At 40.3% G+C, this 19197-nt stretch overlaps 1 protein-coding gene across 1 annotated transcript in view; it reads right to left on the reverse strand.

The window, feature by feature from the left end:
• The window catches only part of LOC139742980 (unconventional myosin-XVI-like), a 215402-nt gene that overhangs the window by 75396 nt on the left and 120809 nt on the right, over nucleotides 1-19197 (reverse strand). The window contains exon 26 of the mRNA XM_071653486.1: nucleotides 12775-12871. Coding sequence (XP_071509587.1) covers nucleotides 12775-12871 — 97 coding nt within the window. The remainder of the gene's footprint in view (nucleotides 1-12774; nucleotides 12872-19197) is intronic.

Raw genomic sequence — 19197 nt, forward strand, 5'->3', positions numbered from 1 at the left:
CTTGGATGGCATGGCCAAAGACACACATAGCCGGAGACAACTTGGTGTCCCTATCGGGCGTGTTTCGGTACTGTAGCATGGCACGTTGGAAGGCGTCAGTGTCCAGGGCACCTGTAGGGCTGGTGTTGGACATGATAAGGCGCTTCACAGATTTGACGGCTACCTCAGCCCGACAGTTGCTATGTGGATATGCGACAGAAGAAAGTCTGTGATGAACACCCCAGTCCTTGAGGAAGCAGCGCGTGGTAACTGCCGTGAATTCAGGTCCACCATCTGATGCTAATTCATCTGGAATCCCAAAGGTGGCGAATGTCCGTCGCAGGCAAGAAGTGAGTCCAGGTGCTCCCTGAGTGGATCGCTCAACGATTGGCCAATTGGAGTAGCGGTCTACAATGACCAAGTAGTTGCAGCCTTTGTAGTGAAAGTAGTCTGCGCAGACACATTGGAAGGGGTAGGCCGGAGACAGTAGAGGAGTTGGTGGTGCGCTCGGGTTGGAGGGTGCAATCCTGTTGCATTGGTGACACTGTGCACGGAGGGCCGCGATGGCTGGAGTGATCCCAGGCCAAAAGACGGAGGACTCCGCTCTGGCAGTCATGGAGGTGACACCTTGGTGTGCAGCATGCAGATGAGCCAGGACTTCCTCCCGGAGAGATGGTGGAATGACAATGCGATCCTTGTAGAGGATGATACCATCAACTGCAGAAAGTGCATCACGGAAAGGGAAGTATTCCCGGATAGTTGTGGGGAGCTCATGACGAAATTCCGGCATGCCAGCTTCGATAGCATTGAGGAGCGCCTGCATGTTGTCATCACTGGCTGTGGCAGTACGGACCCTGTCCCACGTGACTGATTTCAAGTGGAGTGATTCCAGGGCACATGTGACAGAGGAGAGCATGCAAACCTCGACAGAGTTGTCGTGGGGGGTCATGGTGCGGAGACCCGTCATGAGGGTTGCGGAATGCAGGAACGTGGCGGGGGTCAATGCGATCGTGGCAATGTCGTCAGGCAGGTGCAGTTTTTCAGGTTCACCAGTTGGGTGGCGAGAAAGACAGTCTGTGGCACGGTGCCTGACGCCGGGAATATGAACCATGCGGAACCTGTAGCGCAGGGTTTTCTCCTTCAAATTCCTCAGGCGGGGATTGGGGATGTCCTGAAGGACACGCCCTGCGAAGTCCACCAGAGGGCTCAATCCCAAGAGGAGTTTAGTGAGGATTCTGAAAGCGGGAAATCCGAGACCAAAACGAAAGGCAAAGGCAACGGCAGAGCTAAATGCGGCAAATGATACCGTGTTCATAAATAAGAACTCTGTCTCTTTGTTTCAGAGCTGCGTACCTTCAGGTGCTATAGCCAACAATGAACACGGTATCTGCAGGTTGAAAGAGAAGGGCAGATGCACTGATGAGTAATGTAATCCTCTAGTGTGCATTGAAATTTGAACAACTCATATGCCAAATTGATGGCATTCTTGCTCTCAGGAGATGCTACCCTCTGCGTCAACATGTTCATATCTATACTAGGATGATGCTGTGTGAAACCTCCGGTAGCAGTGATGTAATAACACCCCTCTGCTTGGTTCGTTGATCCTCCGATTAGCGGCATGGGCTAATCATGATAATTGGATGACTGTTGGTGTATTACACGTCTCACGAGCCTTAATCAACGGCCGGCCTCCCAGCACAATTTTTGGTTCCACCTGACAACTGCTTTCCCATCCCTCATCCCCACATCTATATCTCCTGAACATTAACAGTGTTTGTGGCCAATGTGGGCATTTTCCTTCTCATGTCAAATACAAAAGCGCAGAGCTTATAAATATAGAGACCAAATCCTGGCCCCGAACTCTCATAGGTACTGTTGAAGTAGAGTTTTTCGTGGCAGTAATTTTTCTTGCTGGGCTTGGTAAGTTGAATTTTCTGTGTTTTTTTGATTCTGCATATTTTTAATTCCATGGAAGCAAAACATTGAACAGTGTTGCAACATATTACAGTGTTTTTAGTGTATCTATTTTATGCACTATCTTCTGGTCATGAGAAATGCTTGAATATTTTCACTTGTACTGAATCTACATCAAATCCACTCTTCAAATTTACTCCACGGAATAAAACAAGCATGAAATTATAGGTGTACTTTTCACACATATCAGCATGCAATCATTAGTAGACGTCTGTCAGTGGATGCGATCTGTTCCACAAATTTATGCACAGCAGAACATAATAAATCATGTTAAGAAATACTCTTATCTGCAATAGTTTGACCAATCAGGGTTCAATGAAAGTGGCCCAGTGTAAAAACTAAATCCATTAAAATTGTCAACTTTTACAGTAGTATACAATGCATGTGCTCCACGGATCAGCGTTGTTCTTCATCTAGATGTAAACTCCTTTCCGAGATTAACTGTCAGCACTCACCCAAGTATGAAAATTGGAATTTTGAAATTTTGGATTTTCCTGTCCATTATGTTTTTGTTTTCTCTTCGTGCTATTGAAATGCTGACATCTATTTCTTTGCTGCTAGAGTACTAATGACACTACTATTCTCTAAACCCCAATGGATGCTTAAAGTGTAAATTTTATAAGTTTTAATCAAAACCCAGAGACTTTTTGAAACATGCACACACAAGCAATAACAGTTGCAATTCAATCAAGCTGTTACACATGATTCTCACTGTACCTTGCAAATGGAATGAAAAGCTATGATGGAATTGAAAAAACAGGCGTTTCTACACAGGTTGTTCTTTCTTGAGTGATTGTACGATGGATACTTTGAAAACACTAACTCGAAATCCTGTTACAAAAACCAGTGCTTATCATTATGCAGCACAGCTTACCCCCATCAGCATTTGAATCCACCTTGTTTGTTTTGTTTTGACAAAGGGCTGAGCAGGCTGCTCGAATCAATTTCCACCTCAAATCCAATTTTCTCATTGCGATAGAACCTCCAGTTCTTTTTTTTTTTTGGAGGGGGTTTTTATTAGAAATTTCCACCACCAAACCTTTTCTGGCCTCAGGGTAATGATATGACAACAGCCATCAATCTAATTTGCCGGCGATAACATTTCAAGGAGTTTCACAAAAACCTGACACCATGTGCTCACTGCTGGGGCATCCCTGATCGCCGTGGCGATGGGATGCGAGAGCGGAGCACTCTCCCCATTGATCGTCAGCTGAGTAATTGCAGTAAATGACTTTCCCAGACGAAGCAGGGGCAACGAGAACCAATTTACCATCCGACCACGACGGACGACGTGCGCAGCGGTTCTTCATCTTCTCATTACTCCTCACCCAACACAAAATTTGAACTCTATACTTCATTCCTCCTACCCCCCCTTCCTCCATCTCATCCTCTCTTTAAACTCTGAATCGCCCTGAGGGTTTTCATCACACATCTTTTTCCCTCCATCCATTGTGTTTGTCCTCATTCTCTCTCGATCCAGTCCAAACAACAGCTTGAGTTATTGCCCAGACATTCTCTTTAATCAAACCTAGCTTTGCCACGTTTTTTGCTTTACTCATAAAAACAGTTCTTCACTTACCTTTTTTTTTTTGGGGGGGGGGGGGGGTGATGGTATTCCAGTCTCCTTTGTTTGATAGCAAAGTCTTCCTCTCTAAAAATTACTCAGCATTCCTTCATAAAATCCCTCCTCTATCAATTAAATTACCCTCATCACATCTGAGTTGATTGAGACCAAAAGATGATTTGTATTTATACCATAGAATTTCCTTGAGATTTCACCTTTGGTTTAGGAAATTTCAAGAATAAGTGCAAAACTTTGCTTTCTTTTCATGATTATACCCAGAAGACATCATATCATACTTGTTAAAAAAGAGGAAGAATTCAGGGATAAAGTTTTGAAGCTGTAATGTAAAACTAGACCAGCATATACTGTGAAATAAGGAATGTTCGCATGCATTCTAATTTTGCAAATTTCGCGAGAGCCAAGATTCGCAAAATTGAAATACACGCAAAAGTTCTGGTCTACACTATACGCATTGAATGTTAGAGGCAACTCGCAAAAATTTCATGCCGCGAAAAAGGCCACCGGCTCCAACTTGCGAAAATTTCATGCTGCAAAAATATCATGGTTTACAGTATTACTATCTAGGCATATATGTGTATCATCATTCCCTTTCCCTTTGCTGAGCTACATGAGTAAGAATACAAGTTGGAATGCATATTAGTTCACAATTTCAACGAAACTATAAAGGTAACATCTTTAAAGAATTTGTCTTTGCATGAGGAGCACTTGCAAAAAGGTAGCAAAAGTCCTTGTTCCATCAATTATGTTTACTTTTTTATTAGCGCATGCCCTTCTTCAACTCACAGTTTACATTCATTTGCAAATTCCTTCTTCCAGCAGTTTACAAATACACAGTGCTTGTTTGCACAAGGTTTTTGTGCTGCTTTTTCCCCACTGGATTACATACATTCCAACATCGGCTCTTCTGGAAGCGTAAGTAAACACAACTTCTGGGCGGGCTGTCCGCAGAGATTTGCGTCAAAAATCCAAGCCAAGCTCCACACATGCACACACTTATTGATTGACACACGGCCTGGTGTGTACAGTAGGGACATTACTGTGGCATCTCATTTTGGCTGTGCATACTGCATACAGCTCCCTGGGTAATATTCCTATGTTACCATCTACTCAAGATACACTTTCATCTGACTGCCTCACATAGAGCTGACACATAGATTGCTTTATCTTTCTTTATCTCTGTCTGTCTGTCTGTCTGGCAGGCTGTCTGTCTGTCTGTATGTATATATGTCTATCTGTCTGTCTGTCTGTCTCTCTCTCTCTCATAGAATAGGACATTTTTGGTTTCTCATGTTAAAGGGATGGTATAGATTTGGTTGAGATGGGGGTTAAGATTTCCAACATTTTTTTTTGTGTGAGAAACAATGAGAAACCTCTTATGAAATATGAAGAGCATACAATTCTAAGAAAAGTTCAAAGTTTCTTTGATGGAAATTGGTTTTAAGATAGTTGAGATATTGTTTACAAGTATATAAAAATACCTCTTGGGTATGCATATGGGTTTTGACAATTGGCTATGAATGATCCATTGGCTATGAATGATCCATTATAAGTTGGTAATACTCATGAATGCTATTGTGAAAAATGAATGTCACACATATTTCGCTGGAAAGGCATTAAAATCACCAATGTCCCACCACACTATGCATAACACCTGCAGATCAAGAGACACGTATTGCTCGGAACATCTGAATTATTTCTGCCTTTGTACAAAGAGTTGTATTTGTATACCATATTTTCATAATCAGTACAATGCAGCCCACATATGCTGGTCATATACTTCAAATCACAACCCTCGAAATCTACAGCAAAAAGACAGAAAGAAAAAAAACACACCAAACAAACGAGTGTCTCATTCATAGCACTACCTTAACTCTCCACTGGACAAAGAGATGCAATTACACAGTCATTCAATGCACTTTTTTTTGGGGTGTTCACTTGATCAAACCAGCCTACCTGTCTACTCTCCACGAAACACAAGACTCCTGCCCAAACTCCACCGTCGAATCCCAATTGAGAATCAAAGGTGCTTCCCCTTAATTGTCCTCTAAAGTGATTTCTCCCTGCCATGTCTGGACGTCTATTAAACACATTTTGCCAGGATGAGTCACTGGGCATCCCACCTTTCAACAAAAAAATTTACGCGAGATTCGTCGCGGAGCCGCAGCGGTGGGGAGGGAGTCTCCAATGACAAGGAGGGGCGTAAACATTGGTGTTACAGTTAGTCATTTCTTCACCCAACTGTTGGAACAAGGATTTATTTGAAAAATGGATAATTGCTATTGGTCATAGTTGGTCAGCTGTGGGCATGCAATAGTCAATGTTTGATGACCTCAGTACTTAGATTATCATATTCATCTTAAGTCAAAAAAAAGGTAGGAAACCTGATATCATCTTTTTCAGCAAGAAACATTTTATACCAGGGCTCGTTAAAAGTGTCCCAACATACACTTCCCATTAATGCACTTCCATAAACACAGTTGTCTCATTCACATCAATCAATGACATTGCATTGCATTGATTTTGTAATTAGCCTGCCATGTAAACTTGCAAAGTGTGCATGCAGTTGCATTTGTATGCATGCATGCTTTTGTGTGCATACTAGTGTTGATAGTGCACCTGTGTAACATGTTTGCATGTGGAAGGCTGATGGTTTTAATCAGCCTGTCTCTACTACTTAATGACGGTGATAAAAATGATTCAAAGTGCCATATTTCTACCATGAGAAACAAATGGGCAACCTGACACACCATAAAATCAACAGTCATTACATATCAAGATAATTTACAGGTACCCGTTGAGCCGTGTGCACCAAGGCTTGTAACATTGTAGTGATACCGACGGTTTCGTTTTGTTTTTGTTTTGTTAAGTTTTTGTTTTTAGCTGCATCATTCAATAGTAAATACTGCATCTCCAGTTTTGATGCGAAGTAGATGCAACACTTAGATAACTGAAGATGTTCATTCGATAGGTATTACAGCACATATTTCATCAATTCACAATCAAAATTTGACCTCTCGGACAGCAAGACTACGATACCCCATCTACTGTGAGTCAACACTAGTCCGACAAAGCCTGCAGAAAACAGTAGGCAAAACCTCATAAAAGTGAAATCAAACTTTGATTATGAATGAACGAAATTCCCTTCTCATACCTGCACAACTTCTACAACATGCACGCATCTCTCCAACACAGCTTGATAGAGAAAAGTTCACTCTGACTCCAACACCTCAAATTTTCTAGAAGAATTCCATTTTTTTTTGGTCGCTTACCACTCGGCTTCTTGCCTTTCTCTCCTTTCACCATTTTGCTGTCGATCCCATGGGGACAAAAATCAGATTCCTGGAAATGTTCAAAGCCTATCGCTGCATAGGCGGTGTCTTGACCTCTCTGAATCATTCCACAATAAGTCCAAGTCAAGCTCCCATGACACAGAGGTAGGAGAACAGCAATCCAAAGAGGGGGAATATTCCTTTTAATAATCAAAGATCCATTGTGGAGCTAACAGTATTCAAAGTCGAAGGCACTGCACTGGCTCAGTCAGCAGTGAGATACAAGAATTAGACCTGTGAGTCTACAAATGCAACAATATTATGTCGGGGAAGTGCTGCTCTGCAAGTCTGTTTCAGTGAGGATGAGCAGCCTAATCTGATGCGGTGTTCAGATGCGGACGTCATGACAACCACAGACACGACAAAAGAGGAGATTCCCTCTCCATCTCTTGCGCGAGAGTGTGCAATTGTGCATGTACACAGCATGTCCGCGAGACGGATCAATATTTGATTCCGACGATGGCAGCGGTAGTGTCCTTGAGGGAGCACCGCATCAGTGTGTCATCCAAGCATGCGTCTGGTAGGCTCACAAATGCACCTGCAGTAAAAAGTGAGCAACCCCCATCCCCCCTCTCCTGGATTCTCTCGCTGTTTCCTGTTCTCATTCCTTCCGCGACTGTTCTCAATTTCTCGCTTCCATTGAGTTTCCCCCTCCTCCTTCTCCTCATCTCCCCCCCCCCCCAGCACGCCACCACCACTGTGGTAACTAAACCTCATTCCCCATTGTCGCTAATCATCTCTTGGCCATCCCCCGACCGGAATCAATCACCGCGGCGACGCTCCCGCCTCTCGCTTTTCCCAGAGTCGGATGCCCCGCTTCCTCCACAAATCACCCTAGATGCCGCGGTCACTCCTCATCATAATTACTCTCCACTCATCGTCCACCAGACTCAAACTATAACTCTGTACTGTCTGAAGGTCACGGATGCTATCATCCTTTCCCAGTGGATTATGGCCAAATTAAATTCTAGTATCGAACCTGCCCGTCCCTTCTCCAACATCTAATTGAAGCCTTAGACTTGTTTGGGGCTGCCGTCAGACACAAACCACATGCTCAAGAAACACACGGAGCATGCCAAGAGGAGAGGAGAATTGGGGAGACAATCACGAGAAATCGATTTCTCTAACTGCTGTGGGGCAAAATGGTGTGCTTTGCAGAGTATTCATATAGAGATGAAAGGGGGGGGGGGGGGGGTGAAGAGAGAAGGGGGGGGGGGGAGAAGACCAGGAGTTAAAGATGGTTAGGGAGAGGGGTAAAGGAAGAAGAACTATTATGATGAATAGATTCCAGCTTGGCTGCTACATACGTAGATGACGCAGTGCACCTGGCTGGCACAATGAGTTTAATGTTGAGATGAAGAAAAGAAAGATCGAGAGACAACCAGCCAGCAAATATGGAGAGAGACAGAGATTGGGGGGGGGGGGGGGGGGGGAGAGCAAGAAAACTAGGTGGCTAGTGATGGTGGGGATAATAAAGGCAAACCATTACCAAACACAAGACAAAACAGAAGCTTGCTGTGCTGCTAGTTGTCAAAATTGTCTGCCTGGCTAGCAAAAGGATTTAGTCGAGTTGAGAAGAGAGAAAGAAGGGGGGGGGGGAAATACATGAGAGTGGAAGAGTGGTGGAAAGTGATGATGAGGAACCACCACCACCACCACCAAAAAAAAAAAAGATCTTCTTGATCGTCCCCTAATTAGCCTCCAGCGGGAACGGTGCACACACTTGGCACGTCCCTAATGACCCGTATTGTAATGCCTCTTTTTTTATAGGCAGACGCCACAACTCGGGGCAGTATTCACTTTCTACTGGTATCACACCATAGACAGTCGAACATTTATTCCCACAGAATATCAGCCCCTGATGGGCTCTGGTACAACAGCAAACGTTAATCATTGATCACCTAGTAAGTGGCTCCATGCCAGACGAATAGGAACGCACAACAGCTCTCCCACAGTAAAACCTTGATTGCTTATTCATGGTCCATTACCTCTCGGAGCGTTTAATGCAGCCAGTGAAAAGCGAATTTCATGAAACTAATAAAAGCCATTACTGTGGCTCATTTCATGATGTTCTATAATTCTACTGTTTTTCACTTTGTACTATGTCTCTAAAAAACAAATACCACAAAATAAAAACAGAGGTAATGGCAGGTAATGACCTTGTGTACTTAAAGCATCCCAACTACCTCTGAAGGGGAAAAATGTGGCTTCATTTTACAGAAGCACCAGGAAAAATCTGTTTCCTTTTCATTTTGGTTACCTGTTATTTCACAGTCAGATGAATAATAACATTAAATGAAATGTGGAATACAGTTCAGACAAATATAACCTCCACATCAGGAAGATATATAATGGCAAAACACAGATGAATACTGTAGATGACTGCTCACTTTAGATGACTGCTTAGCATCCCCCCCTCCAACCATTACCAATAATCATTCTCAATATACAAATTTCAAAGTTGGTGTTCACTTGGTATAAACAATTTTTCACATTTTTTTTTCCTTTGATATCATCTGTCCACAAAAATCCAGAATACATGGAAAGAGTGCAATCAACAACAACAACAACAACAACAACAACAACAAAAATTAACAAAGAATCACATATGATATTTACAGAATCTAGTGCCCAAGTACACTTAAAATCCAATCCATATATATATAATCAGGTATTATTTATGGAATTTGAAATGGTGTTGATAATAAGGTGTAATGCTGCAGCTCTCATGTCAGCAGACACAAAGTTACATCAATGTCAAAACTTGTTGCCAATTTAGAGAGCAGCATTCACAGGGTGAAAAGCAAGTCAAAAGCACAACTAAGTGTGATTTCCAAAGGCATGTGAAATTGATTCTCTTTAAATTTCCCAAAGCAGAGTTCTCAACAAACAACCAGCGGGATAGTACTGTGTGTGTACCTCATGATATTCACGATTTTACGCTATACCAAGCTAAAAAGAAAAGTGCATACCCAGATCAATTTCATCATTTGATCATAAAAAAATAATTGATGTCATGCACAAGCTTCCATACTAAAAGCTATTCTTATCACCTCCGTCCTTTGCAGGAAGTTGTCCCATACCCTTCTGAACTGAAACTGAAGTCATGGCTGCAATACCCGTCTGTCATTGCATCTTGAAACAGTTGAATATTAACAGACGTTCTTCCACAATCAGCTCTGATAAACAGGAATTGTCCAGTTTTTGTTTCATGTTTCAGTTTGGATGACATTACATTTTTGTCTGTATAATCCTTATATCCCACTCTTGCTTTGCTGGCATACATTGCAACAGCATCAATTGACATTAACACTCTGCACATGTAGTCTTTATTTCTGTGAGGCGGGATATCAGTCTGAGTAGACTTCATGTAATCTCTGTTTCCCTATAAAAGGTTCTTTCCATTATACTGTTAAACTTGAGTTTGGGAAGTTCAAGTTTGTTATCGCCATCACCTGAAAGTTAGCAATTTCTATTTACAATCTTATTCCAAGGTAATACTTATTCACTAAACAGATTTTGATTGTATTGTGGCTGACACTTTTTTCTTCCAATGTTTGAGTAATATGACTGAAAAATCTGCTGAAAATGTAATAAGTACAGGGCCATGCAGCGGAGCATTTTCAAAAGTGGGGGGCCCACTTCCAAGTTTCATGAGCTAACAAGCAAAAAAAAAAAAGGGTCCTCAGCTCATCTCTCCCCTTCCACTTCCAATTTTGTTCAGCTGACAAGCAAAAAAAAAAAAAAAAGAGAGAAAAAAAGGTCTTCAGCAGAAAACCATAACCTCACCTTGCTCACTTTTCAAGCTCTCTGTCTATAATTCTCTATCTATTTCTTTTTAGTGCCACTTAAGTACTTCCGGATTAAAAATAGTGGGGAGGGGGGCAGCCCAAAGCGATGACACCTTATGTATTCCTTGGTATGGTGCACAAAAAGTGTGGGGGCCCGAGCCAACACGGCCCCCACGGTTCCGCTGGCCATGAAGTGTGAGATAAGAATTACTCTATTATTCGACCAAAAAAGGTGGGACATTTCCACTGCAGTGGAGAGGAAAAAGGAAATGATTAAATTACGGGATCAGGTACACAAAACTTATCGGCAATATCAAGGAAATCACATCTGATGTTCAAAACCACCGCTCATCCTGTTGATTTTGTGGTGTGTTTCACATCGTATCTTCCACATGTACAGCATATCTAATGCAAGAGTGTGGCTGACAAGCATACAAGGTAATGCATACCAAATAGGTATGATACTTAAAACGCTTTTTGGCCTTGCTGTAAGGAAGTCCGTTGATATGATGTAAACTCAATGTAATTTGCAATCCAGCCCTAAATTTCAACACCTACACCTTGTGATTATACTGGATTGGAGTTTTACGAGGTATAATCTAGAGTGTAGCTAGAAAATCACTAACAATGATTACTGTGAATAATGAAGATGATGATTGTTATTGTTATTACCTTCATCAAACTTAATTTTTGTTATTACTCATTAAACACTGCTATTATCATCATCAGTATTGTCACTATCATTATCAGCAAATTACTTAACAATCCTATAAATATCCTCAGTAGTAGTAGAAGTAGTAGAAGTAGTAGTAGTAATAGCAGGAGTAAAAAAAGTGGTTCTATAATAATTTGTCTTTCTTGTCTTTTTTATGTTCAGTAGTTAGTGCGATATTGTGATATTGCAGGGACACTAATTACACTCTTGACTTTCAATAGGATCAGAACCTGAGTTTGAATCTCATCAAGTACTATGCGTCCTTGGGCAAGATGTCTTTATCCAGGTGTATAAATGGTTACTTAGCAACACTAGGGTAATCCTAATACCTGGGATTCCCCACCCTGGAGATGGTATACACACAGTGCATTTTCATCATGTCAGGCACCATTTTTGTGAGTTGTCAATTTCACCAATATTAGTTGACTTGTGAAATTAACAAAAATCAAAATGACAATTCAAACATTGGTCAGCACAAGGTAATCAAATATCATTGTCCTGTGGAACACAGACACTTTAAACGGATTCTCCGCTTCACACTGCAATTTCATCAGCTTACACACATTGTCAGCCAAACATCTCATCAACAACAGGAAAGACTGCTTCTACTGACACATTCTACGACTTTGCCATCATAGCCTTGGGGGAGGGGCTATGGGGAAATTCAAACATGGAGGGGGATGAAAAAGGTAGAAATATTTCCTTTTTCCTTTTTCAACAGCATCAAGCTGATAAGTAAAATGAGAGAGAAAGAGAAAAAAGGTTATCTTCTAAAATTGGTAGTCTGACATTTCAAAATGCAAAGCCATTTTTTTTCCCTCCATGTCCCTCTCCAATTCATATGAGAAGTGTGTACGCAAGAAAGGTTGCGAAAACAAGCGCTAAATTTCAGCCAGTCCATCTGAGCACCCACCCACGCATGAGGGAAAACACAGATGAAAACACAAATATACTACATACATACACCAAGGACAAAGACACACTCACACACACAGACATAGACACACAGCTAGCCAATGCTTACTCTCTTTTTATCACAAATACTTTCATATCAGACATAATGCAGCCAAGCATCCACCATCATTACCACACACACACACTGCAACAACCACTACTGCTATAGAAACAGCAGCAGCAGCAGCAGCAACCAGAACCACAACAAACAAACAAACAACCACCACCATCACCACCACCGCCACTACAACGTAACACAGCATCAAAGCCTATTACAATTAATATGATACAAGTACTTGCATGACAGTGTGCGGATATGCTATGAAAAAACACACCTTGATTCTCAGATTAATTTTTCTATTTGTCTTTCATCCATCCTCAAGACTGAAAGGATCTGAGAAAGCAAAAAAGAAAGAAAATAGGCAGGACTGAGTGAAACAATCTTACCTTTCTGACAAAGGAGGAGCTTTCTGTCGATCCTCGAGCTGAGCTCGGCGAGTTTCTCCACGTGCCAGTAGTGGAAGAAGATCTTGGTCTTTCCCACCTACAGGAGGGCAAGAAAATTGAGAGCAGATATCGCGCAAAAATGATCTGAATGATAATATTCCATGAGATTCCAGCTGCCAGAATCAAAGTAATCCACAAGCACAATAAGATGAGTTTATTCTGTGTTAATCAGCACAGATGCAAGTAACTTGCAAAGCGGAACAGGTGTGAGAAACCATGAATAGCTTTCGAGTGTTTCCTTGATCGAAAGGATTATGCTAGTTCAATGTCTGCGCAGTAAATACTGGGTATACGACGTCTTACAGCTTAAGACTTTACACTCCTTCCGAGGCCGGTAAATGAGAAATGAGGGGAAATTATTGATCACATTTGCAGACACATCCTCATATTGAGGTCACTTGGGGTCAGTCACGAACAAGGTCAGCGGGGGGAAATAGAATTAATGGCTTCTCTGGCTGGTGCCTTGATCAGGTGAAATGGAATCCCTGAAATCTGCCGGATCCCGGACGCAATCACACCTCAATGTTATCGGCACCTCCCTGAGGTGTTGCCAATGTGCAGGTTGGCCACATCACATTACTGATCAACAAGATAAACTCATACTCTTGATCATTAACAAGGGTATGTGTTTAGCTTGTAAAATACAAGGCACCACACAGACATGCAGTAATTTCCTCTTTCAAATAATAACTAATTAGTTCTTGTTTTGATAGCACGGTGCACATGCGATTCCTCGTCATTGTCACGTCAGTGTTCATGCTTCACTGTCTCATGCGTGTTACCATGGCGAACCAGTTTTTTTTTTGGGGGGGGGCCTTGTGTGACCACGCCCACTCGATCAACTGCCTCACAAACATGTGGAAAACCAATTACAGTGGCTCTGCACAGCCCCGTGCGACATGAACTATTCAAAATCTGATATGAAAAGCAGATCGATCCTCCTTATGACTTGACTGTGCTCTTCAACTTATTTATTCTTTGGGTTATGCAGATGCTCTGGAGTAGCGTCTCATCCTCATGTAGAGGAAAGTGAAGAAGTTTATGTATCTGCATCACTAACAAAACATGTAGCATGGCTGGCAGGAAGATGGATAAACACAATTGATGCTGCAAATTTGGCTATGCATTTGTGTGCCAATAAGTGACAGAGATGTTGAAGTTCTTGTTCGTGGTGCAGTGAAGATCCTTCAGAATCATAAACTAGCATGACTGAGATGATTATTGAGCATCGCAAAACTGTTCAAGCTAACAGAGGTCATTTCTTTTCTTTTTAAAAAAAGATAAGTAATAAAAATCTCATTTCTTGCATAATCATTTAATAGCGTGGTATCTCTTTGAAACGTAATCCATAACTCTGAATTCCATATCTCATTTAAAGTAGCAATGATTTCATCGCTAAAACAGCCTCTCCTGTACATATTTTTTATCACTTTAGCCTAATGTTATAGCACAAGAGGCCCAGCATATATTTTTATCACTGTGACTGTAATCTTGTTTACAGCTCAAGAGCCCACAAACAAAATGATCAACTTCTACCTCTCAGGAGACAATTATCTCAAAAGAGAGGGCAGGGCAATACGCCCATGACATGTGGTACTGACTGAACAGTATTTGGTTGGCCCTCTGAAGTGAACATTTTCGCAGGAAGGAAGGTATATACTACACAAATTAAGCACTTGCTTTTTTTCTTGTCACTTCCTAGTTCCCGTTTCTACTGAAAGGGAACAGTTTGGCATCAGAATGGAAATGGAATATTGAGTAACCACTTGGGAGAAGAGGGAAGGAAAGCAGGATAATCTATAGGAAGGCAGAGAAAGAGGACAAGAGATATATAGACAGGTAGATAGGTAGATTGATGGGTAGATAGATAGATATATGGATGGATATTAGACAGATAGATAGATGAATGGATAGATAGATGGAGTCATATACAGATAGATAGACAGATAGGTAGGTAGACAGATAGATATATAGATAAATAGGTGGATATATAGATAAATAGGTAGATATACAGGTAGGTAGGTAGGTAGGTAGGTAGGTAGGTAGGTAGGTAGGTAGGTAGATAGATAGATAGGTAGATAGATAGACATATATATATATACATAGGTACATGTAGGTAGATTGATGGGTAGATAGATAGATGGATATATAGATAGATAGATAGATAGAAAGAAACATAGAGATGGGGAGATTGAGAGAGAGAGAGAGAGAGAGAAAGAGATAGAAAGAGAGATAAACAAAAGAGACAGAGACAAACAGATAACTAGAAAGAGAATGAGGAAGTGAGATATTGATACATGAATAGATAAGTACAAAAATATAGAGATTAATAGATATAGAAACAAATAGAGAGAGAGAGAGAGAGATAGAAGTGAGAGCGAGATAGATAGACACAAAGAGACAGCCATATATAAATAAATACAGGGAGGAAGAGAGGGAGGGAGAAAGAGAAAGGGAGAGATAGAAAAATACAGAGAGAGAAGGGGAGAGATTGACAGAAAATATGATAAAATTGAGAGAGAGAGAGAAAAGAAAACAGAAAACATATGAGAAAAAGAGCAGATATGACAGGAGAGTACGACTATATATTATTTCTACCAACGGTTAAGGAGGCAAAGACTCCTCGTTGGAGTGCATATATCACGCCTTCAAGCTACTATGTCACTCTTTATTGCTCACGATATCGATAGAAGTGCAATTAAACATTGTATCTCCATCAAGTAAGCTCATTGTGTATTTGCTATCAGTTGGATGTTAAACTGAAAGACATCAATGAAAAAAGCTGGAGTGAATTTCATTTACCAGTGGGACATTCTTGTTGAAATATGATTTTTTGGACTACCTTTCTTTGAAAATTAGGAACCATGCATGAAATTCAAAATAGTGTCATTTCAGGTAGTGTTGAATCCAGCAGATGTCTATAATGACTTTGAACACTTTGTCCAACTTAAACCGTTGAGGACAGTTTGATTTTGCTACAACACACATTTCCCAAAGACACTTGCTCGAGTATACTCGGGACTCATTCTCAAGGGGGTTAATCAATGGAGAGAATGGTCATAAATTTGAATTTGAATCTCCCCAAATATATCATCTCTGAGAGTTAGCTGAGAGCAAGAAGGGCACTATCGCATTTTTAAAGATTTGAACGTAATGAAAATGAAACGATCAATTCTCCTAAAATGAAAAGCTTAATGAAAAGTGGGAAGATTTATAGGCATTGTTCCAAATATTTGGTGAAATTACACCCTTCTGGTTTTGAATTTCAACATTCTACCGAAAATGAAGATAATTCAAAATTGACACCATAACGTAGAAGACAACGAGCTCTACAACATCTTGATACCAACACCTCAATATGCCCCCAACACTGCAATAAAGCCCTTCTAGTTCTCAGCCAACAAGAAGGGTCATAATTATATTCATCAGTATGAGTAAAAGGACACAGAATGAAAGGCACAAAGGAAACTTTGACAGATTGAATATGTCTTACAGGAAAAAAGAAATTTTAACAGAAAAAAAATGGGAACAGTGATATTGACCTTCTACTAGACTACCCAATGCCCACATACGTACATATGCTGACATGATTATTTCAGTATTTCAGCTTCAAAATGATCATGGCAAGTTCAGATGAATTTTATCATGGCTACATTTAAAACACTGATCAATTCAGTGCTTATTAACATCGATGTAGGGCAATTTTTCAGTCAGTTGCAAAAAAAAAAGTTCATATGAACTTTAACACTACAGTATAATCTCTACATAGGGTAATCTTGGGTGATATCAACATATTAATCTGACCAGAACAAGAGTTCTTCTAGCTGTGTCTCTCATTCTAAGATACCTCTTAAAATCTGGGTCCTATGACACAAAGGTAAAAAGAGCACACTTCTGTTGCTAACATGAAAGCAAGAACCTTCAGAGCAAATACATAATCTATGCTCCACATATATTGCTGTTAGCTCAGTCAGCCAGAAAAAAAAAATGTAATGTGGGAAAAATGACAGGAAGCACGGACAGATACAGGATGATTAAAAAAAACCCCCAACCTTCACTTTGGGACGATGTATGCATCAAATAATGCATGGAAACTATATGCAGTCATTATTAAAGTGTTGCATTATTCACTTGCAATAAACTCAACACAATGACAACACACACAATGGCACACATGCGATACTTACTCAGCAAATGTTCAAACTTCTGCCCTAAAGTGAAAGTTGTATACTAACTTCCCGAAACACTCGAGAAAAAGAAAGCTGGTGGACATGTGTGAAGCAGTCTAGCAATTGAAGAGCAAGATTGTTGATAGGTTCTAATCGTCGCTTCAACCAGACAATAAATAATGAGTATGAGTCTCTATCGGCAGCCACGCAAAACAAAACAAGAGTGGCGGTTGCCAGTAATAATCACTGTTCCGCTTCACACTTCCCTCTTTCTCTCTCTCTCTCTCTCTTTTTCACCCCCTTTTGGTGCCCCTTTCTATCTACTAATCTATCTATCTATCTATCTATCTATCTATCTATCTATCTATCTATCCATCTATCTATCTATCTTACTGATCTATCCAAATATCCATGTGTATTTTCCTCATATATCACATATAATTTCTTTTTATCTTAATGTGTCTACTGTGTGTCTGAATCTATGAAGTTTCAATACAATCATCAATGTATCTATCTCATCTCTGTGTATATTTTACCCCTTTTCATCACCTCTTTTCCTTTCATTCACTATCATTCTGAAAATGTTGCCATACTACCTTCATTGCTATAACACCATGCTTAATCCTTTATGTGCTTCGAGTACCAATCATCAAAGAAAACCCTACAGGGTACACACTTTCCAACATCCCTGGCACAGAAAGGGTTAAATAGGGGTGATATTAACCCATTGAGGATGGTTTGATTTTGCTACAGCATGCATTTCCCGTACACACCTGCCCGAGTATACTCGGGACTCGTCCTCAATGGGTTAAAAGTAAGTCCTGGAGTAGAACCAAATTGATAAAGCCAAACAACTGACTAAAGTTTCCACCCACAAACTGAGATGAGGAAACGCTTTCAATAATGACAAGAAAGCTATCTATCCGTCCATCTCTAGATCTGGAATCCTGTCCTTTAGTGAAAACTGCGCCCGACAAACAAACAGGAAATTTTGGACTCCAGGGAGCACGCTTCCACTTGATTGCAGGCGACAATCTTGGAAGCCTTTCCATTAATGCACATAACAAAATATCCATGTCTATTTATATACACATCAATCCAGCTATCTGCCTTTCTATAAATCTGTCTGTTCATGTAGCATTCTATCTTTTCATCAATCAGTCATCTTTGGATCTATCTATCCATCCATCTTTCTATCTATCCATCCTGGAGAAAGAAGTTTATTGCACGATAGAAACATACCAAGAACCATTAGTCAAATGTAATATCAAATTTTATTATATCTTTGCTGAAAATTCTAAGACCGTTTCCATCTAATATATAAATATAGCTATTTGCCCTGCTCTATCTGTAAACCTATTATCTCTCTTTCTATCCCTATATCTTTCTCTTTCTATCCCTATATCTTTCTCTTTCTATCCCTATATCTTTCTCTTTCTATCCCTACATCTTTCTCTTTCTATCCTTAAATCTTTCTCTTTTTATCCCTATATCTTTCTATCCCTATATCTTTCTCTTTCTATCCCTACATCTTTCTCTTTCTATCCCTACATCTTTCTCTTTCTATTCTTAAATCTTTCTCTTTCTATCCCTATATCTTTCTCTTTCTATCCGTATATCTTTCTCTTTCTATCCCTATATCTTTCCCTTTCTATCCCTACATCTTTCTCTTTCTATCCCTACATTTTTCTTTCTATCCCTACATCTTTCTCTTTCTATCCTTAAATCTTTCTCTCTCTATCCCTATATCTTTCTCTTTCTATCCCTTTATCTTTCTCTTTCTATCCCTTTATCTTTCTCTTTCTATCCCTATATCTTTCTCTTTCTATCCCTATATCTTTCTCTTTCTATCCCTACATCTTTCTCTTTCTATCCTGAAATCTTTCTCTTTCTACAGAATTCCTATATCTTTCTCTTTCTATCCCTATATCTTTCTCTTTCTATCCCTACATTTTTCTCTTTCTATCCCTACATCTTTCTCTTTCTATCCTTAAATCTTTCTCTCTCTATCCCTATATCTTTCTCTTTCTATCCCTATATCTTTCTCTTTCTATCCCTATATCTTTCTCTTTCTATCCCTATATCTTTCTCTTTCTATCCCTATATCTTTCTCTTTCTATCCCTATATCTTTCTCTTTCTATCCCTACATTTTTCTTTCTATCCCTACATCTTTCTCTTTCTATCCTTAAATCT

This window comes from Diadema antillarum, unplaced genomic scaffold (genome assembly GCF_040938485.1).
Source record: "Diadema antillarum isolate AM-2024a unplaced genomic scaffold, OU_Dant_1.0 seq00001041_RagTag, whole genome shotgun sequence".
Lineage (NCBI taxonomy): Eukaryota > Metazoa > Echinodermata > Echinoidea > Diadematoida > Diadematidae > Diadema > Diadema antillarum.